This window comes from Pseudorasbora parva, chromosome 2 (assembly GCF_024679245.1).
Source record: "Pseudorasbora parva isolate DD20220531a chromosome 2, ASM2467924v1, whole genome shotgun sequence".
Taxonomy (NCBI): domain Eukaryota; kingdom Metazoa; phylum Chordata; class Actinopteri; order Cypriniformes; family Gobionidae; genus Pseudorasbora; species Pseudorasbora parva.
This window is the reverse complement of record NC_090173.1, coordinates 29,728,016-29,741,182: the sequence shown is the minus strand read 5'-3', so window position 1 is coordinate 29,741,182 and position 13,167 is coordinate 29,728,016. Positions and strand designations below refer to the sequence as shown.

General features: G+C 43.6%; 1 protein-coding gene across 1 annotated transcript in view; it reads left to right on the top strand.

Moving 5' to 3' along the window:
- Nucleotides 1-12,789, top strand: part of gsg1l (gsg1-like) — a 42,397-nt gene extending 29,608 nt beyond the window's left edge. Inside the window, exons 4-5 of the mRNA XM_067414946.1 lie at nt 6,896-7,007; nt 11,656-12,789. Of these exons, the coding sequence (XP_067271047.1) occupies nt 6,896-7,007; nt 11,656-11,968 (425 nt within the window). The 3' untranslated portion in view covers nt 11,969-12,789. The remainder of the gene's footprint in view (nt 1-6,895; nt 7,008-11,655) is intronic.
- Nucleotides 12,790-13,167: the final 378 nt, after the last annotated feature.

The following is a 13,167-nucleotide window of genomic DNA, read 5'->3' as shown; positions in this document are numbered from 1 at the left end:
ATTCACCTCTTCACTCCCCCGCTCAAGAAGAGCTAGTGGACGTGCTGACACGCGCTGTGGCCAAACTAAACATCGACTGGCCACAGGAAGAGGTGGAAGTCCAGCCTGCGAGCAGGTTGGATGGACGCTTCTTCAAGAAGTGTGCTCAGCCGCCACGCAGGGGCTTGCCGTTTTTCCCGGATTTACACACATGTTGTGTAAATCCTGGGGAAAACCATACTCGGCGCGCCTATCGAACCCCCCAGTTCTTGATTTTGGGTGTGTCGTGGGTGCGTCTGAGGCTGGCTATGGGGCGCTGCCTCGCATCGAGGAGGCGCTAGCGACCTTTCTGTCTCCCGAAGCAGCAGCGTCTCTGAAAGCCCCTGTACTGCCCACCAAGCCATGCAGGGACACGTCGTCCCTGGTGGGCAGGGCTTATCGAGCGGCCGGGAGAGCTTGTAGTTGCCTGCACACCATGGCGGTCCTGCAGGCCTACCAAGCTGAGCTCCTGAAGGAGCTCGATGAGGGAGAGGGTCCGTCCCCGGACGATATAACAGAGCTGCGGAAAGCAACCAACTTGTCTCTCCGCGTCACCAAAGAGACGCCCGTGCTATCGGCCGCTCTATGGCTGGCCTGGTGTGCGTGGAGAGGCACCTCTGGTTAAACCTATCGGGGATGAAGGAGAAGGAGAAATCCTTTCTTCTGGATTCCCCAATAGCCCCTGTGGGTCTCTTCGGCGGCGCAGTCAACAGCATCGTCGAGAGATTTCAGGAGGTGAGGAAGCAGTCGGCGGATTTCCGGCAGTATCTCCCTCGCCGCCAGGGGCCTCCTGTAGCCAGCAGGGAGGCCTCTGGTGGCCAGCCCCGGCCATCCGCCAGCGCCGCCCACAGACAGGCGCAGAAAGAGAGCGTCGCTTCCCGCGCCCCTCCCGAGGGAGCTTGGCAAAGGAGGCGGCGTTCTCGCCAGAAGTCTTCTAAGCCGAAGGGCGATCTAAGAGATGTCCTTCAGGCGAAGAAGGCTTCTGGAAGGCTCTGAGCTGGCCCTCCCGGGGGCGGAAGACCGAGGTCGTTCCGAACCCGCAGCTCTGGGGAAATCGATGCTGTCCTCCCGCCGTTAACAACACTTCGGGCCTCATCGATTTTCCGCGTACGTGCGCCGTCCCAGCCGCCTCGAAATCGACCTGCGGCGGGGCAGCGAATGCGTGCACACACCGAAAATCCTCCCCGACTAAGCTCTGCCGGGTGGCCACTTCAGGGGGTCGGGCAGGAGGTTCGGTGGGTACCAGAGACCAGCCTCGAGAGGCTGGTTCCCCTAGTAGAATATATCGGTGCATGGTCATGCTCCCGAATATCTCTGCTTGGGTCCTGAGTACAGTGGGAAGGGGGTACAAACTGCAGTTCAGCGCTCCACCACCAAAGTTCAGTGGTGTGGTCTGGAACGTGGTTCCCCCGGCCCAGAGGCAGGTTATGGAACAAGAAGTGCAATCTCTGCTGGTCAAGGAGGCAATAGAAAGGGTTCCTCCGCCAGACAGGGAGTCGGGCTTTTACATCCGTTACTTCATTGTTCCCAAAAAGGGTGGGGGCTTGCGTCCAATATTAGATCTGAGGTACTTGAACCGGTCTCTGAGGAGATTCAGGTTCAAGATGCTCACAATTCAAGCAATCGTGACTCTGACCAAGTTCAAGGACTGGTTCGTCACGATAGATCTGAAGGACACATACTTTCATGTCTCCATCCTTCCTGCCCACAGGAAGTTCCTGAGGTTCGCTTCGGGGGCGAAGCGTACCAATATCGGGTGCTTCCTTTCGGTCTAGCTCTTTCCCCTCGCACCTTTACCAAGTGCATGAATGCAGCTCTGGCCCCGATGAGGCTCCAGGGCATCCGCGTACTGAACTATATCGACGACTGGCTCATAATGGCACAGTCGCGCGAGATGGCGATTCGGCATCGAGATGTCGTTTTAGCCCATCTCAGGTGCTTGGGGCTGAGACTGAAGACGAGCAAGAGCGTGATGGTACCCGCCCAGAGGACTACGTTCCTCGGTGTAGTATGGGACTCGACCACGATGCGGGCAAGCATGTCTCCCGCACGGGATGGGTCCATACTGGTGGAGGTCTCAGGGATGAAGCTAGGCCACAGCCGCACTGTGAAGCAGTTCCAGAGACTGCTGGGTCTCATGGCAGCAGCGTCCAACGTGATTCCGTTTGGCCTGCTATACATGAGGCCCCTCCAGTGGTGGCTGGGAACCAAGGGGTTTTCCTCGAGGGGAAAACCTTTCCGTATGATCAGGGTAATGCGCAAATGCCTTCGTTCCCTCGTCATATGGAAAAATCAGAGGTTCCTGTCCCATGGGCCAGTGTTAGGAGCGTTATGTTGCAGGAAAATCCTTTCAACAGAAGCCTCCCTCACGGCCTGGGGCGCGGTCATGGAAGGCCGGTTCATGAGAGGTCTGTGGGGGCCCCTGCATTCCTCCTGGCACATAAATTGTTTGGAAATGCTGGCGGTTTACAAAGCTCTGAGGAGCTTTCTCCCAGACCTCCACGGCCACCATGTCCTGGTGCGATCCGACAACATGTCAGTAGTATCGTACCTGAATCACCATGGAGGTTTGAGGTCGCGCCCGCTATGCAGGCTGGCGCATCAGATCCTCCTGTGGTCCCAGGGGAAACTGTCGTCTCTCAGAGCGATGTACGTCCCAGGGGACCAGAACCAGGGAGCGGATGTCCTGTCGAGGCAGGGGCTGAGGCCCGGGGAGTGGTGGCTCCACCCCGAGGTGGTGGAGGCCATATACGAGAGGTTCGGCCCGGTGGAAGTGGATCTGTTTGCACCGAGGCGGCGTCTGTACGCATTTCCCCCAATCGTTCTGCTCCCGGGAGTTCTAGAGCGAGTCCACCGGGAGGGCATCAGCCTCCTATTAGTGGCACCCCGGTGGCCGTCCCGAGCTTGGTTCTCTGACATTGTGGCACTACTAGACGGCCTCCCAAGGCAGGTCCCTCTGAGTGTCAGGCAGGGGGAATGATATTCCACCCCAGGCCCGAGCTGTGGGACCTCTGGGTCTGGCCCTTGAGGGGGCTCAGTACCTAGAGGATGGCCTGCCACAAGAGGTCGTAGAGACCATTCTCAGCTCTAGGGCTCCCTCTACGAGGAAACTGTATAGCCTTAAGTGGAATGTCTTCACTAGCTGGTGTAGAGAACGGAGGGTGGACCCAGTTAACTGCGCGGTGGCCTCAGTGCTGGAGTTCCTCCAAGACCGTTTCTCTGCCGGTCTGACCCCATCCACTCTGAAGGTGTATGTGGCTGCCATAGGGGCTTTCTACTCGCCTTTAGATGGGGGCCCGCTGGGTAGACACCACTTGGTAGTACGGTTCCTCCGTGGGGCTAGAAGGTTGAGGACTGCGGCTCATCCCAGAGTCCCGGCCTGGGACATGGCAGTGGTTCTCGAAGGGCTGGTCGAGGCCCCCTTCGAACCATTGGAGTCGGCTGAGGCGAGAAATCTGACCCTCAAGGTAGCTTTTCTCCTCGCTATCACTTCTCTGAGGAGAGTAGGGGACCTGCAGGCCTTGGCGGTCACGCCAACTTGCTTGGAGTTTGCCCCTGGCGGGGTGAAAGCTATCTTGCACCCCAGACCAGGCTATGTGCCCAAGGTTCCATCTACGGGGATGGGGTCAGTTTTTCTTCAGGCATTTCATCCTCCGCCTCACGTGACGGCAGAGGAAGCTAGGCTGCACCTGCTCTGCCCTGTTAGGGCATTGAGAATTTATTTGGACAGGTCAGCTCATTGGAGGAAGTCGAATCAGCTTTTGGTGTGCTTTGGCCCCCCTAAGAAAGGGTTGCCTGTGGCGAGACAGACTATTAGTAACTGGATCGTTCAGTCTATAGCCACGGCTTATCGGGTGCGCAATTTGCCTTCACCCATAGCCGTGAGGGCTCATTCTACGAGGGTCTTGGCCTCCTCGGTGGCCCTCCTTTCGGGAGCCTCACTTATTGAGATTTGTGAGGCGGCGGGCTGGGCTAATCCACACACCTTTATTAGGTTTTATAAGCTGGACTTCACGGCTACGCCGGGTGCTAGAGTGCTCGCATCCTGAGTGTGCCTGGTTTGTCAGCTTCACACCAGGATGTGCATGGTTCGGTACGGCATAGTGGGTATTCGTTGCCCACTATGCCGTATTGCCGCAGTGTTGAGTTCCCTCGATAAAGGGAACGTCTCGGGTTACTACTGTAACCCTTGTTCCCTGCGAGGGAATGAGACACTGCGTCTCGTCGCCGCACCTCACGCAGAGCGCTCGCTTCATCGCAAAAGGCTATCGCTTGTATGTGACGGCGCCTTCTTATAGCTTCCGTGTACGCCGTCACCTACTACGTCATGACGTTGCACCAATCGGATTGGTGGCTGATTTCATTCATACTTCAGAGCCGTTACGCTGGGGGCGTTCCCCTAGTGTCGTCACTCGACGACACAGTGTCTCGTTCCCTCTCAGGGAACAAGGGTTACAGTAGTAACCCGAGACGTTACATTAACACTGTTAAAAGTGTACGTTTTAGGTTGACGCATATAGCAGAAAATTGACAGGGAACATGACTGTTACTAATGTGATTTGCTTGATGTTAAAAAGAGTTAATACCAAAATACCAAATACCAAAATTGCAAAAACAACTCCTTGCAGTCTCACGCTATCTGAGACACACACAGAAACATGCGTGGAAGTCGTCCACCCCTAGTTCAGGAGTCTTTGTTAACCTGGATGTTCTTGATGTTAAGTTTTTGGTTGATATAACTATTACCAAGTCAAGCCAGGAGTTTTAGCTATTTACATTTTTGCATTACATTTTTTGTTTGCTTACATAGATGTTAAAATTGTATTGTCAGATTTGCAGCGATGCTTTCTTTTCCCATAAAGAATGTAAAACAAAATGGCATCACTCTCGGTTACATTTTTTTAAATATAGTATTAATAGATTTTACACACTAATAGCAATATTGTATGGCATATCAAATATCTCATTATTTAACAAGGTATTGCATATCGCATTTTTCTTCAATATCGCACAGCCCTATTTTACAGTATAAAGGAATTTCAAATTTTGATTTGAAACATTTTTTTTTTTTTGCTGTTTTGGGCCATCATCTGTTCATCTTGTCCTTAAGTTGAACCAAAAGTAAATTGAGGATTTGCAGCTTCACTGTTTCATAACAACCCCACCTTATTTATTCCTTCGCCGGTGGTTTTGAGCGCTTGACACACCGGGCACACTTCACTGATCCTATTGTATTTAATAGGGAACAGGTTCTACCTGCACATATGCAGGGATTTTGTCTTGTAATCCAAAGGATCAAAAGTGAAATGTAGTGTTTGCCAGAGAGACCTTTAAATCTGTATTGAAAGTGTGCTTGTATCATATCTATAATGCAAACTGTGGAGACCAGCATTTCCCAACTACTGTAGCATGCCACAGAAAATCATCAAATGTCAAAAAAACACAATTAAAACAAGAATAAATAAAAGTTACAAATAAGATGTGTCACTTTCAGTTGGATTGATACCTTGCATCTCTGTATTTTATCTTTACAAATCAATGCTCTAGTGTCTGTATGTGGGGTTTACAAATATTTAACCATTGAAAAGTATTAAAAGAGCTTGTGACTACCTTGTAACTTCATTGTATCCTCAAACTGTTGGTCAAACCTCATAGCTCCACCTGCCTCTATCGTGAATGAAGTGACATACCAAGTTTGGAGTGTTGTTGGAGTGTCTCTGCTTGTTTGCAATGCAAGGGTAAATAAAGAATTGATATTTGATTAAGTACAGCATTCAAGAAACACTATGTCTATTAAAGCTAATGTTTTATGCATTTAAAGAGTGGAGAAGAGTCTCAGTCTGGTATTTGCCATTCAGTTGTAGCCAATATACATTTTTTTATATATATCCTGTGCATAGTGCCTCATCTTTTAATTTATACCATGAGATTTTGGGCAAATATATTTAAATACATTGAGCGCCCTCAAAACTGAGCGCCCACAAACTGATCAAAACTGAGCGCCCACATAGCTACAATAAACATTATTAACTGTAAGTTGAACGTAATGCGATGCACTTATTGGCTTAAATGGACGTGGCTGTTCCAGTGATGGAGACAATACATCTGTCATTCACTGGGCAAAAATTTTGTAGCTCCATCTTAGCTTGATTTTCATAAAATGTTAATATTATATTGACACATGCATGTGTGTGACCATAGATAAAGCCACAATAAACCCACTTTTATGATACAGTGTTTAACTTTTTTTTTAAATGATGTTTCTGCCAAATAGTGACGATATGTATGACCATAGTGTGTTCTTACCTAACTTAGGGCCGCACGATTCGATATTATCGCGAATACTTAAGACACAATGAGTTGGTACTGCGGTGTGCAAGTGATGTTACCGGTGTTTCTGCTGAAGCAGCAAGCTTTTTTTATTGTCATTGCAAGCAAAATTCTGTTGCATTGCAGTGTGCAGCTGGCTTGCACTTACAGTACATGACAAATCAACACAATAAACTAACAAATAAATATGGACAGAGCAAGGTGGTCCGAAATTTGCAAGAATGTGCTTCCAGGTGAAAAAGGCGTACTATTAAATGTATTGAAAATGCATTGTAGTATATTTGTATTGTAAAAAAAATAAAAACCCATGCATTTAATAGTACTTCTTTTTTTTTTACCTGGGTTACTACAAACTTATGTGTGAGCGAGCGTTTGTGATATCACAGTCTGAAAGAAATGCATGAAGCTGAAATTTAGTTCCTGAAAATATCGATACTTGCCGTCCTTGCATCGATACAATATATTTGTTCACAAAATATTGTTACACTATACTGTATTGATTTCTTCCCCCTGCCCCTACCAACTGCATGTGTGGATTCCTCAACAGGTCTCCTGGGGATGGTGGCTCACATGATGTACACACAAGTTTTCCAGATAACAGTCAGTTTGGGACCAGAGGACTGGAGGCCTCACACGTGGGACTATGGCTGGTCCTTCTGGTAAGTGTCTCTGGTACTTCCAGATCTGCATCATCAGACAAAACCTCATGGATAACCATTGAATGTGTATATCACGTACACTATGGTTCAAATGTTTTTTGGGAATAAAGACTTTTAAATTGTTGCAAAAATGGACCAAAAAAAAATATCCTGGAAAAAATGAGTCATACATTAATAATCTGTGCATTATTTAAGAATGAATTAAAGGCACAATATAATTCACTGCAAGAGGTTGCTTATTTAAACAAAGGCGTAGCTTGATGATGCCTTGATTTCGTGGATATTCGTGGAGTTGTTGTCTTCACCTCTACAAACGTTGGAAAAGAATATAATAATATTCATGGATAAGCTCACGTATTAAAGACTTGTGACCCTGGACCACAAAACCAGTCACTGGGTATATCTGTGGCAATAGCCAACAAAACATTGTATGGGTCAAAATTACAATTGTTCTTTTATGCCAAAAATCATTAGGATATTAAATAAAGATCATGTTCCATGAACATGTTTTGTAAATTCCCTACCGTAAATATATCAAAAATGTATTCTTTGTAGTAATTTGTATTGCTAAGGACTTCATTTGGACAACCTTAAAGCAAATTTTCTCAAAATGTAAGTTTTTTTGCACCCTCAGATTCCAGATTTCCAAATAGTTGTATCTCGGCCAAATATTTGAGCCTTATGGTTCAGGGTCACATTTTTTAAAGTTACGGTAGTATGAAGCATGGTGGAGCTAAAAGCCGTTGAAGCAGGAGTGAGACCGCTGGAGTGTTTGTTAATGAGAGACCAGCGCGACACCCGGCCCGAGAGCAGTAGAGCTTTCATTATGCCACAGACGGACGCTTCTGCTTCTTCTGTTCCACGGCAGCGCTGAATAATCTTATTAGATACATTTGAGTGTCAAAAGCTGTGTTATAATGCTACTCTGTGCATTCACTTGGCGGCCGGCTACTATATGAAACTTGTTGCACACTGCAGTAAGCCAGATCGATATTCGGCATGGTAGAACATGGTACTCGCAATCAAGAAAATTAGATATAATAAGACAATTATACAACAACGATTAGTTGTCTGTTGATGAATGTATCCAAACAGTTGATAACCTGTCTAATAAAACACATCATATATTAAAGCATCCTTGGTGTTTCGGTTTCTATAAAATTATAGAATTAATGCAGCCTTGGTACGCATATAGTACTTCCACCACCACATTTCTGAATGGGAGTGAACATCTTTTTGACAATAGGGAATTTATTCATTTTTAAATATTATTAAAATAGGCAATTCACTCAAAAATTACAAATCTGTTCTTTACTCACAAACCTGCATGAATGACTGTGGAAAACAAAGCGTACGTTTTTATGTGAATATTGTTGCAACTCTTTTCAGTCTAATGGCAGTGAATGAGGACTGGTGTCTTCAAGATCCAAAAGGACAAATAGCACCATTAAAGTATTGTAAAAATAGTCCATACGACTTCTGTGCCGTATTTTGAGTCTTTTGAAGTCACATGATAGCTTGGAGTGCGGATTTTCCATTCACTCTTGCTCAAGTTCATGGAAGATGTAGCCATTTTCGATTTGTGACCAAATAAAACTCTATATATTTTCACCCTTGATCATTAATTAAATGGATTTCTCTAGAGCAGTAGCTCCACATCTTTGTGCTATTGCTTCCATCCTGTGTTATATAATTCACCAAGGCAAAGAGGCGAGGCGTCCTCTGAAGTCACAGATGTGATGGTGTCTGCTCCTCATTCTGCAACAAATTAATCTGGCTCTTGCGAACACTTCTCATTTCAGGTTCACTTTCTCCTATATAAAGGCTCTTTTTCGAACTGAACTGACAACCTAAAAAAAAAAAAAAAAAAAAAATTGAATTTAACTTCAAAATGGTTTCCTCAGTTTCTCTCCATAATCTCTGAGGCCACGTTGACCCACATATCTAACAAACGGACCAAAAGAAAGAGTGAAACATTGTATTAGAGCACATTATAAATTCTAGATTTTGATCCAGAAAAAGTAGTCTCTTTTGCTCACCAAGGCTACTTTATTTGATCAAAAATATATTGAGAAATATTATTACAATTTATAATTGTTTTCTATTTTAATATATATTAATTTTCAGCATCATTACTCCAGTCTCCAGTGTCACATGACCCTTCAGTGTTCACAAATCCTTTCTTATAATGTTGAAAACAGTATCTTCGATGAATAGAACGTTCACAAAACATGAACAAAAAATCTCCCAATATTTTTCTCAGAATAGCTCTCTGACAGTTGCTATATGTATTATCTATACTATAAGGTAATATCATTTAGAAATTGGCTTGTCTATAAGTCTATATTTTCTGAAATGTGCAAATTGAGAAGGTTAGATACTTGTTGGATTGCTAAATTGGATCCAAAACATGTCAGTATACAGTGACCATGTTGTATATTTTTGTGTGAAAGTCTGGTTATTTACTGCCTTAATAAGAATGTAAAAAGTCTTAAATGTGAATTTTTTTTTTTTTTTTTTTTTTTTTTTTGCTTGTCAGCTTTACACAGAATTTTTGGAGTGAGTCTCTGCTATTACATTTTTTGGGACCATGCCTGTCCTTTAGACCAGAGAGGGAATGGCTGTATTGGATCTCCCACCAAATGATGTGTTATTTTGGCACTTGGAAATAAGAGACATGCATTGGGGTTCTGACAGGCATGAAAGTGGTATTTACATTGACTGAATTACCCCAGATGCTTGCCTGGTATCCATTAGTCTAGGCTAAAATTGCTTCATTTGTCCTCTGCCATCTGGCCAATTTCTTGTTTTCCCCCTCTATTTTTGTATCACTTTTACTACCTTACTGAATGCTAAGAATCTTAAAATCAAAGAGTAATTGAAACTTTCTCATACCCTTCAGCCTTAAGGTTTAATTTACCAAGCTCAAGAGCACAACTACTGCACTCTCATGGTTGGAAAGCAAAGGTAATTTACAGTGTATAAATCATAGACACTTTTTTAGAGAAATTCAACTTTTTTTTTTTACTATGGGTAAATATAAATAAAGATATAACTTCCAAAAATGTATTAAAAACATTCACTTAAACAAGTTGTTTATTTTTGATGAAAAATCAAGATAAAAACAACTAAATATGCTTGATATGTAATAATTATCCTTGTTTTGATTATAAATCTCATTTATGAATGAACTAGGACTAGCTTGATAAAACTACCAGTACAGTACACACTGGAGAAAAAAAAAAAATATAGATAAGTGACATTTTCTTGAATCTCTTAGAAGATTTGTAGACACAAAGAAAGTGTCAGTCAAATGGTTTGAGTGAATGATTCTGCGATTTTCTCATAACACACATAAAAGATGCTTACTTGTCACTACCTACTGGCGTAATAGTCTCACATAACCAGACCTTTAGATTGACAGCAGAAGGTCTGGACTCCATCGCAGCTTTCATTGGTCAAGGACTGCCCAAGAGGATGTCTGACTGACATGTAAAGCAACCAATCACAGTTTGTTTTGTTCCGGGTCATTTTTAGGGGCGTAAACATGCAAATTCGATGTCCCTGCATTAACAGACCGCCACATATCTATAAATAATGCATTCAAGAACTAAGTGCAAGTTTAACAGTGTAACAGTGGAGCAACGAACTTCATACTTTTGAAAATCCAACGTTTAGTTGACCCTGGTAAGCACTCGTCACAGTTATTCTTCCACAAGGGATTTTGGTGTCACGCCATTTGTTTCCAAGCAGACCGTTAAAGAACACAACACACACATCTCGCGGACATCCTGTAGAATTCAACCAATCAGATGATGACTTCGAAACTCCTGAAGTGTTGCCAGTTAAAAGGTTACTTCAGAGATTAGCATATGGCTTTGTATGAGTAGAAACCCTGAAGTATATTCAAATGATCGATATTCAAATATCCCCCTGAGACAAGAGATGTATTTTATTTCTGGAAAAATTACTCCTGACACAAATATCTTCAATTTTCGTCATCGGAGGATTTTTTGGCCAGAAGCTAAAGACTACAGCCAGCAGAGGGAGCCATTTCAACATGTTTTTTAACCCGCGCATGGGGAGTGGGATCGCACTCACAGCTCAGCTCGCAACTGCAGGCATTCATTTAAACGGAGCGGCCGGTGGCGCAAAGCAAGTGTTTCAACTTCTCAAAATAATAAAAAAAAAAGGCTGAGACTACAGGCGTTACGGCGTAAACTACAGAAAGAGTCACTGAATTAATCTGTAAACTGGGTCACAAAGATCAATCGAAATCCACATCATTACATGTGATTTAAAGTGTGCTGTTGTGCAGCATGCCACTTGCTGTGGGCTTCATTTTTAATTCCACTAAACCGATATAATGGACTAGACAGTTTAAAATGCATCTGGGACAATTTTTTCTAACTTTAAATGTCAACAAGTATCTTTGTTAGTTAATACATGCAAAATACCACATTCAATCAATAAAGTCTCGTCATAACTCTGCTACTCTACTCATGACAACATTTTTAAGCTTAACAGATATTGTACACATTCAGATTCACATTTTTAGAATCCATCCTTCCATCCCATTTGACAATGCACCATGCAAAAAATTAATGCAATATTCAAATCCTTTTTTTTTTATCTCTATGTTTCATAGTATGGCCTGGGGCTCATTCACCTGTTGCATGGCTGCCTCAGTCACCACCCTCAACTCCTACACAAAGACGGTGATTGAGTTCCGGCACAAACGGAAGCTCTTTGAACAAGGCCTGCGAGAGGAGCAAACCTTCCTGGACCCGGAGGCCTTCCATTACTTCCGTGACACGTCCGTCCAGTCCATCTCCAGCTCTATAGATGTTTACCCAAGCCACGGAAGCAGCCATGGGAGCAGTCGTGGGAAAATGCGCTCCCCGCCGGCTCCAATGGACCAGGGTGACAACACAGAGTCTCTGGGAGAAGAGCAGTGCTGAGAGGACTCACATCCGGTACTGCACAGGTGGCCTTGCTCTGACCGGATATCTCAGACTACTGATTAACTGGGATGCGAGGGGTTGCAATGTGGAGTTTCCTTTTTTGATATGCATTTTAAGGGTGAAAATGGACTTAAATAACAGTATTGTACGAGACACTCTATTAAGCTCAGCCTTAGTGAAGATAAATTGGTGATTGTAAATAAAATCATGGGGAAAGACAGCGTTTTTTTCCACCAACAGATAGCCAAGTTATACGAGGGTAGGTGGGAAAACACAACGACTCACACTGCTGGGAAAGACAGAGCAGTGCACGCTGCTAAAACCGTATCAAAGCATCGGTCGGACCCTCGCCCTGACAGCTAGACACGCTCCTGAGTATTTACCGGTCTTACAAAGTATGTGAAATGCCCTCCTTTCTTGGTCAGATCTGCTTGAATATGCCTTCATGTTACAAACAGCAGAGTAGTGTACAGTTTAAATCCTGCCTTCATTACTTCTGCAGCTGAACACAGGAGAAGCACAGCCAATTTCAGTTGCAAGTTACATCCACTAGGTATACAAGCTTACTGCCATTTGGATTTTGCCTGTTTCTGTCTTTTGTCACGCATTACCAGATTGATTAGAAGGAGTCAATGACAAGATTGTAACCCCCACCCCCCAGATCCAAATTTTTTGGGGGTAAAATTTTGAACATCATATTAATGTACATACAATGAATTGAATTCTATCTATTAATGAATGTACGAAATTGTATATTTATCACTGTACGCACTATAATCCTGTCTTTTTCATTTGATAAAAGAGGTACAAAATTGTCATCTTGTTGACTTTTTTGGGCTTGCTTTATTCTTTTGAAACCTCTATATTTATTTAATAATTATTTAATATTATTTTAAAATGTATAATTTTTATTTTTGAAAAAGTGAGCTAAAAGCGTTTTATAACTTTACACAAAATCAGATGTTTAGTTGTGTGTTTTATATTATATAGCCTATATATATATATATATATATATATATATATATATATATATATATATATATATATATATATATATATATATATATATATATATATATTAGGGCTGTCAAAGTTAACACAAATTAATTTTAACGGCACTAAATTTATTAACGCGCGTTAACGCCGCGCGCATTTTCTGTCTGATCCATAGCCCGTAGTTGGAGAAATCGGGATAA